The 19,947-nt window shown below is 38.0% G+C and overlaps 1 protein-coding gene across 1 annotated transcript; it reads right to left on the minus strand.

Moving 5' to 3' along the window:
• Positions 1 to 59: 59 nt before the first annotated feature.
• On the minus strand, positions 60 to 7,628 carry LOC141643362 (zinc finger CCCH domain-containing protein 6). Its single transcript, XM_074452496.1, has 4 exons — positions 7,265 to 7,628; positions 2,409 to 2,603; positions 2,142 to 2,266; positions 60 to 1,506 (listed from the first exon to the last, which is right to left on the minus strand). Exons 1-4 carry the CDS (start codon positions 7,337 to 7,339, stop codon positions 411 to 413), a joined length of 1,491 nt encoding a protein of 496 aa, XP_074308597.1. The 5' UTR covers positions 7,340 to 7,628; the 3' UTR covers positions 60 to 410.
• Positions 7,629 to 19,947: the final 12,319 nt, after the last annotated feature.

The raw sequence follows: 19,947 nt of genomic DNA on the forward strand, positions 1-19,947 counted from the left end.
AATTTAAGAACTACAATGATTGCAGTCACATAGTTACTGTCTGTAATGTTCCAGCCTGATGCAGTAAAATCTACCATTGAATTTTGGAATTGCTCAGCTTTCTTACATTTCCCCTTTTCTCAATTACAACACATTCTTATTCCGATAAGAATCAACTCTCCCACAACAAGGTTGTACATCGATTTTCTATAATTCGCTGGTTAGCAAAACAATAGTAACAAAATTAGACATCTTGGCATGCAGAAAACCGAATCACCATTCCCCTTTTAGATAATCAGAAACACAGGCTAAAATCTGTTAACGTAAAAAAAAAAAAAAAAAATGAACCTGTAAGCTGTGAAACCGGTGGAATGGGGACTAGATTTCACAGTGAAAAGAAAATGTTACTAAATAGCACAGATGGATTAACATTAATCCAGTGACGAGTCATTACTAATCTTTAATCTCTTATTACTCCTATCACCATCTGGATAGTTTCCGCTTGCAGGTCTCAGATCTAGAACATGGTCGAAGGGGCAGGTCGACCCATACCTGCACCCTTTTGGGCTATTAAAAAACTTGCATGGTGGTTTCTGTGGCTTAGGCCTTGCGTGACCTTGTACTGGGGCCGGTTCTGGGGGACTAACCTGACTTGTTTCGTCAGCTCCTGACCCATGTAACCTGATGAGGCTCTTGTAATAATTAAGATCCTTGGTTGCCGGAGGCCTGATAGGAAACTGTGAAGAACCCATCACCATAGGTGGGCCCATAGCCACGTTATGATTCTCCGGCCTTGCTAGAGGGCCCATACTCGGTGGTCTTTGACCTGCATACAAATCTTCGGGCTTCAGTGAAGATTGCACCGATAATCTATCCGGTCGAATGAACGGGTCCGATGAAGGGGGCACAATCTTTCTGGGTAGCTCCGATTCATGGCCCACGGGTTTGCCTCTATCCTCTCTGAACATATAATGCCCATTTTCATGTCCCGGCCTAAAGTCCAGGGATGCTGAGGAATTTAAAAGATTTGGCAATACCGACACTGATATTGAAGGAGTATCTGCATACGGGGTCGAGTATGTGGGCCCAGATGTTGTTGGGCTGACAGGCGATAGTTTTGGTTGGCAAATATTTTGCATGTTAAGAGAGACGGGAAGATGATGATCAAAAATGGGAGTTAGTGAAGAGCCAGAAGAACCTTTAGTCAGTGCCTCAATCATTTTGGGTTCCTTTAAGATTCTGATGAGAAGATCAGTGTCAACTAAGCTGCCCTTGTCATTGTTTTTTAAAGCAGCGGCAGCTGCAGCGATGATGTCAGCATCTAGGCCGGCAACTATACCGTGTAAATTCTCGTTGGCTGATGAATTTGACTCGATGGGTGCCTTGTGTTCGACACCATTAGCTGAATTGGAGCATGAGGTTGACTCTATCGGGACTGTATCGTCATCTTCAGTAGAATTCAGTGGAATAATAGGGGTTTGAGTATCATCGTAGTAGCAAACTTCCAGCTCTGGTGAAACTGATGGGCTAGATGCGACAATAAATGAAAACTCAAACACTTAACATATATGGAATAGCTAAAACGATAAGAAAATGACAATAAAATAGAAAACAACTGCAGAAGAGAAACACATGCTCGTCAAAACAAACACGACTTGAATGATCCGTCCTGAATAACCGGGACCAAGACCCGAACTAAACCCAAACGGAAGAACCCAAACCCTTAATTAACTAGTCCAGCTTGTAGTTGTCTGTATTTCTGTAACTTGGTTAGACTCAATATTGACGTGTCTGAAATAACACGACTCAAATCAACACAACCCGGAATGACCCAATCCTAAATAACTAAGTTGAAATTATACCCAAGATTATCGACTGAATAAATGACAAAAACTGATAAAGTGATAAGAGAAATCACCCTACTCACCTCAAATGACATATTACAAATAATAAAAATATACCGAAATAATCTAACCTAGCTCTTTTCGATCCGAATAACACATTTGCCGATTAACAATTTTTCCAGTCCTAACATTATCAGGCAATTACCAGGAAACAGAAGAAAAATTATGCTAAGATAACAATTAACAAGGCATCAGAAAACATGTTCTGCAGCACACCAAAAAAAAAAAAAAAACATGTTCAGCAGATATGGGTAATACCTTGGAGGAATGGCAGATGCACGAGGGTACAAAGCTTCCAAAACTCGCATTTCCCGAAAATTTTGGGTCCCTTTCTCATCACTTTCTTCTCCGGCCACAACATGCCACTCGGGATTCAATGCGAACTATTCATACAAAAAGATTCCATTCAGTATCAAACTAATTACAGGATCTCAACACGTTTTTGTGAAAGACAAGTTCAAGTTAGCAAACAAGTCATCATTATAGTCCAATTGATAAAGTGTATAGCCGTATAGGTCAGCTTACCATAGTAGGACGGCTCCAGTTTATTTTGAAAATAGATGTTGGATTCGGTGTGTAAGAATGTCCCTTGCCTCCAAATCCGGGAGGTAGGTCATCAACATTCATTCCATTAGAGTGCAAAGATGCCTTTATTTGAAGATGATCTTCAACTTTACTACCAATCTGCGAGGGGCAATCCTCTGATAGGAACAATTTTACCTATTACACCAAGATTTTCCACAAGATTAGATAGTGAATACAGTGCAAGGCAATCATTTCATAGCAACATAACCCATTGCAAAATCATCCTTGCCTTCACAAATATATTTACATCCTCGAAATTAAAATGTGATACGGGAAATGCACTCAACACAGCGTCACGGCTATATCAGAAGTCATTCCAAACCAAGATTATTTCTGCCTATCTCTCTTAACTGATACTAAGCTATGTTACTCGGACTCAATTAGAAGTATTAAAAAGGGTCCAACACGAAAGCTTGTCCAAGTACCGGATCACATTTTAAGTTTAAATTGAATTATCAGTGTTAGATTCATGAACTGGCAAATGTCAAACATGGGTAAGGAGGTAATATGAAGACTTGAAGAGTAAGCGTATAACATAGCTGACACTCATGACAGCTAAAAATAAAGTAGAACTTGTACATTCAACTCCTTTGCTTAATAGAGAAGTACAAAGCAACAGTACTGGAGATCCTTCAGAGTCCCTAAACTTCGCTTTCAATGGTTGGGATTCAGGAAAGCTTGTGTTTATAGTAACTTTAAAACTAAGATTAGAAACCTCAAACCAGCAGAAAGCAACACTACAACTGAAATACTCAGAAAGTAACGGCTCTAAATTTGAAGTAGTCGTGAATTGACCACGTGCACTAAGAAAGTTTATGTACTTGAACATTTTAATTGCCTAGTCAGTAGACTCACATGCCATAGCTTCCATGTCAGGCGAACTAAGGTTGCAAACACCAATTAAACAAAAAAAAAGAGCTGCTATTGCAGCAGAATGTTTCCAGGTTCTCATCATAAAGTACATAAAAATGTATAAACATAACGCAAAATCAGTGGCAGCTAATACCAAAATGAAAAGATGAACAGGTGAACGGTAAAAGCTCCTGGAAAACGGCAAACTTAGATACTCTTTGTAACAGCTTTCGTGTGAAAAAAGGCCCAATCCGTAAATGATAAGTACTAAACAAAGAAAACTTAGCCTAAGTTCCAAAATAAATTGGAACAGAAAATATGAATCATAACGAGATGCAATGAGGTAGTATACTAGGAGAAAGTGAAACAACTGCAAAATATGTAAATATATAACTACTACATCCTCTTAGAATGTAAAAGACCAAACCACTGTCCCCAAAGGCTAAAAAACATCCACGCATCAAACCCAAAAGGAAGTTCCGAAACAATCACTTCTTCAAAAGATTAGTCATCAAAAAGGAAAAAAAAAACGAGGCATTCAACAAATTTAACTCGCATAGAAAATTTACAGACTTTCCAGCACCTATGAAACCACTATATTTTGGGTATGGATTATGATGCAATTGTTATGCAACTCTCATATTGCGTCATCAGAAAATCTCTTTATAAGTTGAAAGTAACAGTCACATTCAACCTTTTTACTACGAAACAGGCATGAACCTCTGAGGCAATAGGAAAATATCATTTAGCTATTCAGGTGTGTGGATGTAGCTATTCTAATAGTCCATTGTAAGCATCAATAATAAATCACCATCAAAAAGCGTTCCTCATTTACCACACAATAAAGAAAGACTATCAAGAGACCCTTTCCCAACATCTAAGCAACCACCAGCACAAATCGTTCCTGCAGTATATAGCTGGTATAAACCTTGAAACCCCAACGGAACAAAGCACTTCATATCTTAGGTCTATTACCAAAAAAGAGCCAACGCAGTGACATTATTTTCCAAAATAACCATTTTGTTAAATTATTTGCTGTACTAACCAAAGTCATTACTAAAACCCAAAAATAATGAAGAAAACGCAACAGATTGATCTTCCAGACTTGAGAAGTTCAAGAAGCACTACCAACCTACCAATAAGAGCCAAAACCGAGACGGCTAGACTATGAGCTTGTATTGCAGCAAAGATGGGTTCATTGAAATGCTTGTACTTGTCTATTTTCGAGAGACATGCCCTCTTATTATTTCATGTTTCATTATTAAAGTAATAATTTAAATGTTATCCATCCGAGTCAAATTCTGAGCAATTGCATTATAGTACCATTGTTATTAGAATCCCATCCTTGATATTATGATTTTACGATCCATAACGGCTTTATATATCCCAATTTGTTTGTTCAAATGAATCTACACTTATAATTATAGCACGATTCTACAAATCGATGACCTTGTCACTTAATTTGATTTTATTGCAGATATGCCTTCCTTTTTTCCTAATTCAAGGAGGACACTGATTTTAGCAACATTGACTTGTTCATAGACGAATGCTAATGGCATCATGCGGTGCTCTATATTTAACAAAAGTAATGACTGATTTGGCATTACTTGTTCAAGACAATTTTATTGAAGGTTCTATTCAGCGACAAGCAAATGGAGATATGGTGGCGTAGAAAAAAATAGAGGTGATGACGAAGAAGAGAAAAACAGTGGTGGAGATTGGAGGACGTACAAGAAAACGACAGAGAGAGTGAGGCTGTAAAAATGATTTTTTTCAAGGTTTCATGATTGGTTCGGATATTTTTGAAAATAAACAAAATAGAAGACGATAATTTGCAAATAACTTTGATTTGCAATGGTCATTTTAACAAAAGACCCTCAGACCTTACAGCAAAACCAAAGGTACTCTGTTCAACCCACGAGCTAAACTGACTTCAGAGATAGCAGATATGGCAACGCCATTTTTGGCTCCAACAGTGTCATGGTACAATAATGCAAATCTATGTTACTCTGACACTTCACTTAGCCGCCATGTCGCCTATCCGAAACGTATCATGTCCGACACAGCAAGACACTTTGACACTTCACTTTGGACCAAATAATTAAAAAACTCGCACAAAATAGCCATATCGACACTCTGACACGTGTCGGAGAGTCATGGGTAAAACAGATGCAAATGCTTACTTTTACTAAATTGCAAGTGTCTACCTTCAAGGTTTTTATTTCAAGCCTGAACCAACACTAGAGATAACATTTAACATCCTAATTATCTAGATCATACCAACCATATAAATGTCATATAATTCCACTACTTTTAATATCAAGAAATATTTTACATCATCTCACAGCCCCTATAAAATACGATGATCCTATAGTATTCCAATGAGGGTTAGGAATTTTTGTTTTCGATGACATGCTTTGAGCAATTAAAAATGATCGTAAGCAACATTGGAATACTAGACCACCACTTCAACTTCTACTCTTTTAATTTGTCCTATGTTTTAAGCTGTTAACGTATTGCACCTCTATAATGTCCCATAACCACAAATGGGTTATAAGATACGGTACACTAAACTGCATCTTGGATGCATGCTTAAATCAAAACCAAACAGACTGCATCTTTGCTGAGCTTAATTGCTAGTATTTTTGTTCAAGAGACTTTGGCAACTCAAAACATGCTAGGTTTGCATAAGAAGTAAGATGCATAACGATCGATAAGGAATATGGAGACTGTTTAGCTTTTATCCATACATGAACCCAGCACAGTCAATCAATCAAGCAAGCATGCATTCCAATTATCTAGCGGTGATAAATTATTTTACTCGTCCTTTGAAACTAATAAATTCGTGAATCATGATCAGCACAAGTGTAACCAAATCACTCTTAGTTGTATGCGATCAACTTCCATAGAACACCACGAAACAATGTTTTGATTCATTACTTTCAAGGAAAGTGCAAGTAGTTGTCTACAATTAGGGCTTGGAATAGGCACTACAGACACAATTGTGCGTGACAAGGCAGGAACATAAACCAGTTTCCTATGGTCGTGATATTTCCTTTTACTGTACTCTAGGTGAGTGTTCGGGATTCAAACAGGTTAAATGTTATGTACGATCATTTTGAATAGCTCAAAGCATGTCATAATTCCAAATCCTCAATGACCATAGTGTTTCAGACCCCCTTCACATTTTTTAGAGGATGAACTTGAACTCCCAAAACAAATGCACAACTGAATAGATATGAACTTCGATCTTCTTTACGGACTTCTTTCAATCCCAATCATTCTGAATTGGGTTCAATTCTTTCATTCTACGCATTATGGCTAGGGTTAACACTTAACATTATTATCGCGCATGTAATTTATTACTCCATATCTTTCTTATTCATATTCACTAAATGCTTTTAATGGTCGATAACACCAATTAACCAGAAAATTGAAAGAGTTGTTGCTTCCTATTAGAGTTTTAATTATCAAATGGGTGCAGTAACCTTGCTGCCCGAGATTGGCATCATACATTAGGTTTAGAACTTATTTTGGTACTCGATATCGCGGCCAATAGATCAATTGATTACCCTTCAAGAGCAATAATGCATCAAACTTGAATATTTGCTTCAAGAGCAATAATGCTTTTCCGGGTTTTTTCGATTTTTAATGTCTCAATTAAGCAACTCAACTTCATCAAATTCCTTCAATTCATCAAAATTTGCAGATTCTATCCAATAATCTAACTCATACCCAATTAACTCCTCATTACCAACTTCATTATCAACACCATTTCATCCAAAATCACTCACTAATTAAGTTCATAATTAACCCAGTAATTCCTAATTTTTCAGCATTAGTTTAAATCTAATTAAACAACAATCTTACTTACTGCAAAATTTAAACTTTACAAAAGCAATCTTTTTACAAAATAAACAGCAAAAAAAAAAATCAACAATTACCTGACAAAGCAAATCATCTGAAGCCCATTTAACTCTCTTCAATCTATCCTTTGACATACCCTTGTTCATATTCATAATTAACTTAATTATTAATCCTAATCTCCAACTTCAAAAAACCCTAAAATTAATTTAGATTTTGGTGGGTCAATTAATTATACTAATGAGTACTATTCAGTTTGTTCCCAATTATATTCAATCAAAAACATGAAAGGAATTAAAGAATTTGAAAAATTAGGAAGTGAAATAATTAATGCAGAAGAATTATAGTGAATTAGTTTCAATTAAGATGAAAATAAATAAAAACCCTAAAATAAATAAAATCAGATGGTTCTTGAGATTCGGAGTTAGGCGTTTTTTTTCCTTTGATTTTAAGAGAGGTGTGGTTTTATTTAATAAGGGATCATCATCAACCCGACCCGTATTTTGAAGGGCCTTGGTCAAATAGTTTTGGATAGATCCGTTAGTTCAACCCGATTGATTCATACCTTTTTTTTTTTTTTTCTAAAAAATAGTTTATCCGAGTTGATCAAATAGCTAGAGATGGTAGTGGACACGCGGGCAGTTGAGCCGGCACCCTCCGCCATGGTCCATGGGCCACTTTGGCATGACACGATATTGGCACGACCCTGCATGACACGGCACACTATGGGACGTGAGCCGTGCCTGAAGTTTGAGAAAAAAGACCGTACCTCACGGCACGCCCGAAACACAAAGAAATAAGGCGTAAGTGGAGAAATTACTTAGGCAAGCTCAAGCACGACACGGAACGTTGTGGGGTCGTGCTTGGTTCGCCATTTCATTTCACTGGCAAGCATGAAGCCCACATTCGTGGGCCTGGGCCGTGTCATTTTATCCTCCAAGCACAGTGAGCCGGCATGGGAAACGGCCCAACATGGCCACTTCCATCTCTACAAATAACCCAAGTTTACTTCCTTAATCCAGTTCAACTTGATCTTCTTATGGATTTGTATCTCGTATCCTTGCTAAAAAAAATCATACCCTAATTCAAAAGGGGCCGAAGTATATTTTAACATATTTAAGCTGGATTCTGTTGGTTTTTTTCTTGGTTTGGAGCATAATTTTGATGTAGTTTAACATAAGATTATTCTTTTCCCGAATTTTATAAACAAGCCCTATAATTGTAAGTTAATTTACTTTAAAGTATTGGACGATTTATCTGATCCAGTAATAAATACTCTAACGTTATGCCAAATAAAAGTATTAAGGATTTGATCTTGGTTAGTTGTAAGTTTAAGTCGGATGATTTTTTACAAATGCACAAATGTAAAATGCGGAATTATTTAGGACATACAAATTGCAATGTAGGACGGAGCCAAGATTCTCCATTAGAGAGGCGGAAATTTTCAGGGACAACCAAGTAATTTTATAAGGTAAATTTGAAAAAAATTAAAAATTTAACCAAAAATCTTTAATTTTTTTTTTTTTTTATTAGGAGGGAGGAGTGTTCCTTTTAGCCCCTCTTTTACTTATTTCTTTTAACTATACCCGGTGTACGAAGTACAAACAATACATAGAGATGTTTATTCACGGATGACTCGTGAAAAATTGTCCGATTTTACATCATAATATCGATCATATACAAACAAACGCCAGTCGTATCACAAAAGTAATGCAAAGTTTGGTACAAAAGCATATGTACTACATCATGCTGAAAGAATGGTTGTAAATTGTAATCTACAAATCCTCAAAATGTAGTCAAATCCACCAAACACGAATGAGCTTCAAGAGTATATTAGTCTTTTCGTGCTTCCTTTGCATTGGCCTGAATCAACTTATACGGAAATACGCTGTATTTCACTATATTACTTTATTTGTTTGTTTACCTTTCTCTCTTTTTAAAGTGAAAAATAAATAAATGATTAGGATAGAAAATATATGTATGTTAGATTGTACATGAGTCTGGACCGCACCCGTCGAAGAGGAAAAAATGTCCACTTTACAAATCTAAGGAGTTCCATCCCAAAACCAATTGGCAATGGGTGGAGTAGCTCCTTGGGTTATAACCTAGATCACTCCTCTATTTCTCTAATATGGAAGACTTACATGGGATTCTTCACACGCTCCCTCACATGTAAGGTCTTCTTTTCGGTGCGGCCCAGACTCATGTGCGAATCTAGCTAACACGGTAGTTGTTAAGAACTGAGAAGGGTTCAATGCACGACCAAAGTGACTCGCAGCCATCTGAGGTGGCATAGTGCCTACAGTTGCTAATAATGTCAGTTAATGACCACCCTTAAGCTCCTCAAGTTCAGCTTACAATGCATGAACTATAACCAAAGGGGACCATAATAAGCATTGGCACACTAAACATTGACGAATGCAGATATTATCAGATTAGTTATTGGTTGGAAAAAAAAAGCGCATAAAAACCTTGTGAGATTTTAAGAGACAAATCGACAATGTTACATTTGAGATAAACTAATCAAATTTAGAATTTAATCTTTTATAAGTACGGACAGTGGCGGAGCCAGGAATTTAACTCAGTAGGGGCGAAAATTTCCAGCGGGGGCAAAACGATAATATTATAAGGGGGCCTTAAAAAAATTCGGAAATTTTAACTAAAAATTTCGAAATTTTCAAACGCCAGCGGGGGCGACCGCCCCTGCTAGCCCCTCCCTGACTCCACCACTGAGTACGGAGTAGATATGTTACTTTGACATATAATATCGTCTCATAGATGATATAGTAAGCTTGACAGAATCGGTTGTGATCTCGGGAAACAGTCATCATGTCTACCGATTAAGTTAATCAAGTACCTTAATAATCAGTGCATCTATAACTTCATTCTTAATTTCGATCACTTCCTAGAAGATCATGCGAGAAAACAAGCGCATTTCCAAAACATACAAAATCAAAGGTTTTCCCAAAAAGGCGGCGTTGGCATCATCGACGAATAGGCTTTATGGTGAGATATCTAAGCTCAAAACTGTGCATATGGTGAATTTCCCAATGAGACTAAAGGCTTCGTTAAAAATGGAGATATTTAGGTTTATCTTGTCTCCTCGAAGCTTTTGGATTAACTCGATGAATCAAATGTAGGTCATGTTTCGAAAACAACATATTAGGGAAAATAGTATATTTCGGTCTAAATAGTAGATTGACCATCCAATCAACTAATTTCATATTTTTGGCAAATGACGTATTCTAATAATATATATTCTGTAGAATTTTACTATGGTTGAACATTTTGCTATTAACAATATTGTAACATTATATTTGATTAATTTATACATAAAAATAATTAATGATTACATAATCAATTAATTACCAAATATTTTTACTTAACCCCGCCAATTTCATATAATAGTCAAATATGTCATACATTATACATTTATGTCGTATTAATCGTTATTATGAATCATTTCTATCGTTTAGCAATAAATATGTCCGCAATCATGTAACCATGTGAGTTAGAAATTGTTCATAATCGCTCAAACTAAGCAAAAGGCCAAAATTCCAACCAAAATTTTGTTAACGTTGTTTATTTAATGGAAGATAATTTCATTAATAATTAACCATACAACACCATCTATAATCGATATAAAAAATGACAAAATACATCGAGTTTATCCAAAAGCTGAATTGGGCCTAGACAATGTATGTAAAAGTCCTAGAAAAATACGTATAACTGAATTGGGTTTACTTTCCGTATCTTATATGAACCATGTGGCGCAAACAAGGGTAATCCAAGTCCGTCTCATGACTCAATGAAAGCCCAATGCAGTAAGGATTCTTTGTCCCACTTTTGTGTCTCATTGTATATGTCACTCCACTCACCTTTCGACGCAAAATAAAATATTAAAATAATTATATTAAGTTGTTGATGTGTTAGAAGGTGATTGGAGTGACACACACATTGGGACACCAAATAGGACAGAGGATCCCCATTAAGCCCAATGACATTCTTAAACACCGATATTTCTAACCATTTTGAATTTATTTGGTCTAATTTTACAAAAAATTGTTTATATTTCTAAAAATGAGTGTTTTAGTAATCTATTTCTCAAAAATATTATAGGTGTTTGGCTATTATTTTATAAAGTTATTTTACATAAAAGAGCTGTTTTTATTTAAGCGAATGATAAATGAAAATAAATATGTTTAAAAGTATATCAAAATGGGTCACTATTTGTAGAGAATGAAAAAAATATGAATGAATAAATATTTTTTTTATTGAAGTGTTTACAACATAAAAATTTGTCATTTATTTATTTAAGTATCTTAAAGGTATAAATACAAAGTTAGAAGTACCAAATTAAGGTTTTTAATTGTGGGTGCCAAAAAAAGATGAGTAAGACTCTTGAAAAACGATTTAATAGTGAAATATTGTAAACCATATAACAAAAGCTTTGATGCCATTATCACGGAAATGCCACGTTCTTTTCGGCGGAAAAGAGCTGACCTGAACCAATTAAGAGTTAATTTGTGAAAAGATGAACTGAATGAAGTTGAACTGAAATGAATAAAGTTGAACTGAAATTAAATAAACTGAAATTAAGTCTAATAGAGCAGGGCCAAAGCTAGGTTGCACGAAAACGGACACGCGACACGACACTTCAAAATTTTCAGGACACGGACACGACAAAAAAAAATCAATATACATATTAAAATAAAGGGAAATTGAAGAACATTATAACCAACATCTAAACTTTGGTCATTTAAACATTTTAAAGCCAGAAAATCGTAAAATGACAACCAATATTAATGTCTTATACGTTAAAATCAACATGTCTTAAAAATTACAAATTTCCAAATTATAAACCCAAAGTTAAATAAGCATTCAAGTCTTACAAAATTAAATAAAAAGTATCAAAGGTTCCAAATTACAAACCCAAATTCGAATCTTACAATACTATATTCACCATAGTCATCAAACCGAATATTTTCCGCAAAATATATTAACATTAAAAGGCACCAGAAATAAGTTGGACAAACAATACTTACCAAAAGCTAAAAAAAAGGAGTTCACGGATCATCCTTTGCACCATTGTAATTATTCATTAAACTTCTTTCAATAAGTGGAAATAACAACTCAGTTATTCGCTTCCGAAAATTATCCCTAAATCAAACAAACCCTAGCTTCCGAAAAATCAACAATCTCCAAATTTAAAACCCCCAAATCTAATAACAACAACAATAATAATCATTATAACGATTGATTTTGATTAATTTGATTATGTAGAAACTTATTATTATGTATAATATATATAGAGATTAATATAGAAATAAAATATAGATTGAGAAATTAGGAGAAAATGAAAAAGCGAGCTACGTGGCGAGCAGAGGCTGACGGCGGGGAAGGGGAGGCTCGCGGCGGCCGGACTGAGGCGAGGGGAGGCGGGAAGGCGTCGCAATGCAAGAGAAAAAAAGGGATGAGTGAGATGTAAGAGGAAAATGGAAAAGTGAGATGTCGTGATAACGGATAAAGTGAGATTTTGATTTCAAAGCTGCTTATTTTGGTGTGTCCGGCGGACACGGGCCGTGTCCAACCATGTTGGACCGTGTCCGACACGTTTTCTTTTAGCATAAAAATCGGGGACACGGTTCAAGGCGTGTCCAGAACGTTTTCAGGCGTGTCCTACGAGTGTCGGTGTCCGACACGGGAACGTTCAAAACTAGGCGTGTCCGTGCAACCTAGGGCCAAAGCAGTGGTTGGTGGAATTTTTTTTAATAAAACTATTTATGTAAAACTAGTTTTGTGACCCGTGAAAATCACGGGTTTGACTTTTGTTGTTGTTTTCTTTTCGCTGTATTGTTCGTGAAAGTGTTTTTTGGCTTTTTTTTCTGCACTTTGTTTTTGACTTAGGGATATGTTATAGTTAGGGTATTTTGAAATTTTGTGATATGAGTCAAAACTATGTAATGAGGAATGACACCAAAACCCCTAAATATATATGTTGGTTTGATTTGTCTTAATGACAACCCTTAAGTTAGTATTCCATTTTAATATTCGATAATTGTAACCACTAAATCAAACTTACATATATAAGGGAAACAAAAATACTTGGTGATGCATGCTCTTTACATACGATATTTCCCTTCATTTAGCACGCATTTTCTTGGTTTATTACGACCATACACTATTATTTCCTCCCATTTCTCGCTACTGGGTGAGTTGTGTGACTTGTGCAGGTTTTAGGTCCGAATGTGCGATTATGAGCCAAAACCCATTAATTAAGGAAGGAGATGAGTCCGTGTTTGACCTTATGTTGGAAGCTGTAGACGGACGACCGTGAAGAGTTGCTGTGTCGATCGACAGAACAAATGTGTCGATCGACAGAGGAAGGTGTGTCGATCGAGAGAACAGGTGTGTCGATCGATAGAGGAAGATGGTCCATCGACATACATGCCATCGTCACAGGAAGATTTGTTTTTGGAGCTAATGATGGTTGTCGATCGACTTAGTGTTTGTGTCGATCGACAGGGTCCAAGTGTGTCGATCGACGAAGACTTAGTGTCGATCGACAGATGCTTCGTTGGCCGCGTCTATCCCGTGCTTGGGCTTTTAGTTATTTATTTGTTTTATATTTTGGGACTTGGTATAAAAACACTAGAAAAACAATTCATTAGGTCATCTTTATTTCTGCCTTTGACTGCTAAAAAAAGGGGATTACATAGAACTCTTTTACAACTTTTAGATCTAAACATTGCATTCTCTCTTCATTACTCTTCCGGATTATTGGTAATTTAATTAATCTTTGTTCTTTCATCTCTATTGTTCTTATTGATTACTTTCTGTTCCATCTTTATTATCATTATTAGTTTTATGTTTAATTTCTTCTATCATCGTTTTATCATGAATTCATCCCTTTTAATTATTACTATCGTTTTCATTATTATGAACATGTCTAGCTAATTTCTCCGCTAGGATTTAGGGGAGCCAATGAATTTATGACGGTTGTTAATTAGGTTTTAGATTGGTCAAATACTTTATGCCTCTGTTGTTATTTGTAGCATTAAATCGCGATTAGTCAGTTAATGCGCATGATTGATTAATTGATCCGTAAACCCTGACCTAAGATCGAGAGCCTGGTGAGGGTTAGACCTGCTACAAACATTAGAGTGCCCTAGTAAGTTGCGAGACCCCGCTAGAAGCATTCTAAGGCAAATAGCGGATCGAGAGGACCTTTTCACTGCCCTATAGACCGGTAATTGAGACTGACCTTTGACCCTATCTTTGACCCATAATAATCCATGGTGAACCGATGTCCTAGCGCCTTTCCTTTATACTTTTCTCAACTTAATATCTCTTTCCAATCCTTTTATTTTATTGCTTTAGTTTAGAACACGAATCAAGCAAACCTCTTTTGGTTACTTAGACAGACTTAATTTGACAGTAATAGAACGCTAAAAGCCTCCCTGTGGATACGATCCCGACTTCCCTAGCTATATTAGTTAGAGACCAGTTGGTTTATTTTTGATAGGTTGCGACAGCCTCATCACTTGGTATATGTGAAATAAAAGTAAAAATAATGAAATATTAATTGTTTATACCTCGACATTAAAAATATTTGGTATATGTGAAATAATAGTAGAAAGAATGAAATATTAATTGTTTATACCTCGACATTTCAGGTGTAGATCCTTGGTAAGTATACTCTAAAAATAAACAAAAATAAATTAGAATGCAATTGAATAAAGTGTAAAAGACTAAACAAAAGTATGCAAATAAAAATTATAGGTGAATGGAAGTCCCGCTGTCTTTTGTGGTCTTATTTATAATCTTGGGTTAATTATATGAGTTATAATTGATATATCTCTTGAGTTCTCAGTTATAGTTGATCTCAATAAACCCTCCTAGTGCGAATGCTTTTTTTTTTTTTGTTAATCGAAGCGCGCACTTAGTCGCATTACAATAAAGGGGAGGGGGATTCGAACCTGGGACCTAATGTCCACAATACATCCGTCTTAACCACTAGACTAAGACATCTTCGGTTCCTAGTGCGAATGATAAATGAGAGTTATTGAAAATAGACTTTAATGAATTATATAAGGAGTTATAAGGTATGAACATCATTTTAATGAGTCAATTAACCAATTTTTATTTTTTGTCTTTTTAGTTGCCAAGATCATTAATGATGGAGTAATGAAAAATTTAGTGCATATTTTCTTAGGGAGTTTGTGAAGGTTCTTACATGATCATTTAGTCATTTATTTAACCAATTTTTATTCTTTGTCTTATAGTTACCAAAAATCATTACTCATGTAGTTATGAAAATTTTTGTGCATATTTATCTTTCTTTGTCTTTTTAATTACCAAGATCATTATTCATAGGGTTATGAAAATTTTAGTGCATATTTATGTTAGAGAATTTATAAAGGTTCTTAAATAATCACTTAGCTGAGTAAGATGATGTCAATTGACACTTAAGAAATTGCTCAAAATATGATTTTTATGTTATTGCATAGATAATGATGATAATAAAATAATACTTCCTCCGTTTTTATATGATGTACCCATTTGTTGAATATATGAGTGGAGTATTTTAATAAAAGGGGTACATCATATGAGAATGGAGGAAGTAATAATAACAATAACAATAACAATAACAATAATCTTTCCAATTGCTCTATGGATGCTTACAAACACTCATTCAAGCCTATGGTGCTCTTGGAACATGGCTTATAATCTTTCAATTGCTCTATTTGCGAGTTAGATTGCAAAGACAGATATAGTGAGAGTTTTAGAAGTATTATCTCTATCAAGAATGATCTTCTAAATAAGACTGGCTCTCCTGCAGCTGCTTTAGACCTTCTGCACAGCTGGTACATTGGTGGACAGTTTAGGGTACAACATGCTTATGACTGGTTTCGACTTAATATCCTCTGCTACCCTGGATTAAAGCTCTAACCCACCATGTTGTTGTTCCTAGACATGGTTTGATTGCCTCTCTGGCCAGCCAAGAGAGGTTAGCTACTACTGATAAACTCATTCATAAAGGTATGATGATCCCTAACAAGTGTGTGCCATGTAAGCTTGCTGCTGAAAGCCATGGCCTGATGGCCACATGTTCTTTCACTGCTCTTTTTCTGCTGAGATTTGGACTCGGATTTTATGCTAGATGAATATGCCTGGGAGAAGTTGTGACTTCAAAGCTGAGCTAAATTGGTGCATTCATAGGGGTAGCAGACGACATTGGAATCAAGCACGCTTGGTTCCTAAGTTGCCTCACCACTAAAATGTATAGTCTTTGGAAGGAACGCAATAGGAGAATTTTTTCTGGCCATGACTGCTCTACAGACCAACTTGTCTCTATCATTAAGAGACTCTCCACTATTTCTTTACTGTCTCGTTCCTCTTTGGATACCAATTGTTGTGTTATTAATGCCCTTAATTCTCATTAGCCTACTTGGTAGGCGTTAGTGGGTATTCTTTTGTAATAAAACTATGCTTTTGTTCCCCCTAGTGGATGAATAAAAAGGATTATATTTTCTTGCAAAAAAAATAAAATAATAATAATAATAATAATAATAATAATAATAATAATAATAATAATAATAATAATAATAATAATAATAATAATAATAATAATAATAATAATTGTTCCGGGTGTAATTCCGGAGCAGGATTATGACCACTTAAGCTTGTTGAATGATGTCGTTGCTTGACTCTTCCTTTCACTCTTTCCTGTTTAAGATGAACAAACTGAGGGCTCGGCTTGGGGCCGAACGTACTCACTCCGACGCTCAAGTCAGTAAACTTAAAGAGATAAGTTGTGTGTTAACTTGGCAAAGTATATTGTAGAGAGATAAGGGAGTTTTATACCAGATTATTCAGTTGGTTTTTGGGATAGTTTTCGGATCCTTTTCTCAATGAGAGAAGTGGAGTATTTATAGACTTTCACCTTTTGTCATGTAGTGGCCAAGTGGCCAAGTGGCATAGGAGGTGGAAAGACTATCTTACCCTCGGCCGAGGGACCCATGCCGGGCCGGCAGGCCTGGTTGACTCCATGCCGAGGGGACTGGATGTGAGTACGCGGATATGCTTCTCGGTCGGCTAGTTGCCGAGACCGAGACCCAAGTGACAGGCCGACAGGCTTGGTCGGTTAGGCTGTTAATATGTTGACTTGCTGTCTATTAGCTTTGACCTTCCTCAATATGTTGACTCGGTCAGCGGGTGCAGAATATGCCCCATCAATTTGCCCCCAGCGTAGTCTATGTCGTGGTATGGACCTTCGATGAGTGTTGAGCGTATTCTGCGCATGTTTGAACTTCTTCCTCGGCTTGGTTCTGTTCAGGCCGTACCATATCCCTCCTCCACATGGTTGTGTAATGGACATCGAATGTGGAAAAGAAAATGGCGCTGGCCGAGACCAAGGTTGAGAGTGCCGTGTGCTTTTGATTGCCCCCGGCCGGTGCTGCCAAGCTTGGTTGACCAGCTGGCCGTTGGCAAGTAGATACCAAGGAGCGTGTCGAAGAAGATTGGTAACTGTATGTCGATTGACATTCCATGGCTGCATGCTTGACACGTGGCTTGGCATTGATTGGTGGACGTTTCATGGGCTTTGCTCTGATTGGTCCGCTTCATGGGCTTTGCTCTATAAATAGAGCAATGTGCCCCTCAATTTTCCGCACAATCTTCATTTTCTTCAAAAATTTTCTTTCTCTAGTTTTTTCGAAGAGTTTCTTTCTCTAACTTTCGAAGCGTTACTCGGCGTAACACTTTCTTCCAAGGTAAACAAACAAATTTTTTCCAACTTTTATTTGTTAAGTATTTATTGTCACCATGTCTTCTGCTGATGCTCAACCCAAGACCTCTGCTGGGGGCGAACCGTCGCGTCCTGATGAACAGGAGCCACTGGTTGTCACCCCGATAGGGTTTGGGGGTCCCAAGTCGCCTTCTCCTGAAATTGATGAGAAATTTTTGGAGGGTTTTGAAGATGACGATGATGAGGCGACCCAATCTGATGTAGAGAGGTCGCAGTTCTTGTGGCACGGTGAAGCCTGTTCGATTAAACCCGATCGTGTTTGGACGAACAAGTTCGCTAGTTGCTCCGGTCCTGAACTTTTTGAAGACCATTACTCCTTCGGCAGGGGGTATAGAATCATTGTCCCTGAGGGTGATCAGGCAGTCTGTTGCCCTCCCGAAGGCTGTATCGGCGTGTACATCAGACACCTGGAGTATGGGCTCCGGTTTCCTCTTAATGAACACGTTGCTGCCATAATTAAAGCCATGAACGTCGCCGTGGCAAAACTGCATCCGTTGGCCATCAGGACGATAATTGGCTTCGTGTGGCTTTGTCTCTTTAAAGGGGAGGCCCCAACGGTTAACCTGTTCCGCCAGCTTCATCATCTTCGGCAGACTACCCTAGGTGGCACGGGGTGGTACAACGTGCAGACGGAGCCGGGTTACGTGACCGTCTCTAAACTGACGTCTTACAAAGACTGGAAGGGGCGGTGGGTATACGTCGAGGTTCCGGAGGACTATCCACTGCCCCGGTCCTTCCAGAGCCGCGTCAATTTGCGGTGTGAGAGTCAGGGGGAGCATGATAGATATGTCTCCCATAGTAAGATTAAGATGGACGTCAAGAAGGTCTATCTTAAGGAGGACGAAACGCGGGCAATGAGGCTGTTTGAGGCTGAGAAGGATGGCACGCCGAAGGGATGGATGCCCCCGACGCAGATCATTCTTCATGACGAGCCGCTTTGCCACGTCGGCCTCATACCGACCCTCGGCCAGGGTGAGTGGGGTCGGTATGAGGCCCACCTTTGCTTTTATGCTTCTGTATTTGAGCCTTGGTTTATTTCTTTTGCTTAACTCGTGCTTTGTTTCTTTTGCAGATCGATTTGGCCGGGATCTGTCTGTCTCCATCCTCACCAAGTTGGGACTTGACCAGGACGGGAGAGTTGTTGAGCTGTATCCTAAGGCCGCGCCACGTGATCGCAGACCGGCCCCGCATGAGCTTATGGAGCAGGCGATAAAGGCAATGGATGTGGCGGCGACTCAAGCGGAGATTGGCGGTAACGTGCCGCGCCGGAGACCAAAAACAACGTCTACGGCGGCTACGGCGTCAACTTCCACTCAATCTCCAATCCCCGCAGTCCAAAAGGAGCAGGTGGTCGTCAATGTTGAAGAGGACGTCACCGTTCTGGAGGGTCCTCCTCCTTCAAATAAGAGGAAGGAAGCAACGCCTGCTGCTGCTGTTACTGAGATAGGGAAAGAAAAGGGGTCAGCCGGCCCTCTGTCCAAGAAGGCTAAGACTGGTACGGATCTAACCCATGGCTCAGATTTAGCAGGTTCTTTAGGCGTCCCTGATGACAGGCTCTCTTATATGTCAATGAATGTTGACATGGATGCTTTGTCTGGGTTTTTTATAGATCAGCCGTCGCCGGCTGTCGTTCTCACTGAACGGCAATTGGAGAAGCGGCCTGTGCAGACGGGCGATAAAAATGTCACCGCCGACTCCTCATCCCAGAAGGTTTCCCCCGTTCAGCTCAGGGCGGAAGGCATAAGGCTGGCCAAAAGGCTGGTGAAGTGGGCTGAAGCTGCCGGCGCTCATATTATCGAGCAAGAAAAGCTCATGGCTCAAGCAGCTACTCCGCTCGAACGGCTTAGGCTTGAGCTTGCCTCTGTTAAAAAGGAGGGCGAGAAGGTGAAGAAGGACTTCATGGCCACCATGCAGGACTTCCTCGCTGAGCGAAAGCTTAAGGAGGAAGCTGAG

Source organism: Silene latifolia, chromosome 2 (assembly GCF_048544455.1).
Source record: "Silene latifolia isolate original U9 population chromosome 2, ASM4854445v1, whole genome shotgun sequence".
Lineage (NCBI taxonomy): Eukaryota > Viridiplantae > Streptophyta > Magnoliopsida > Caryophyllales > Caryophyllaceae > Silene > Silene latifolia.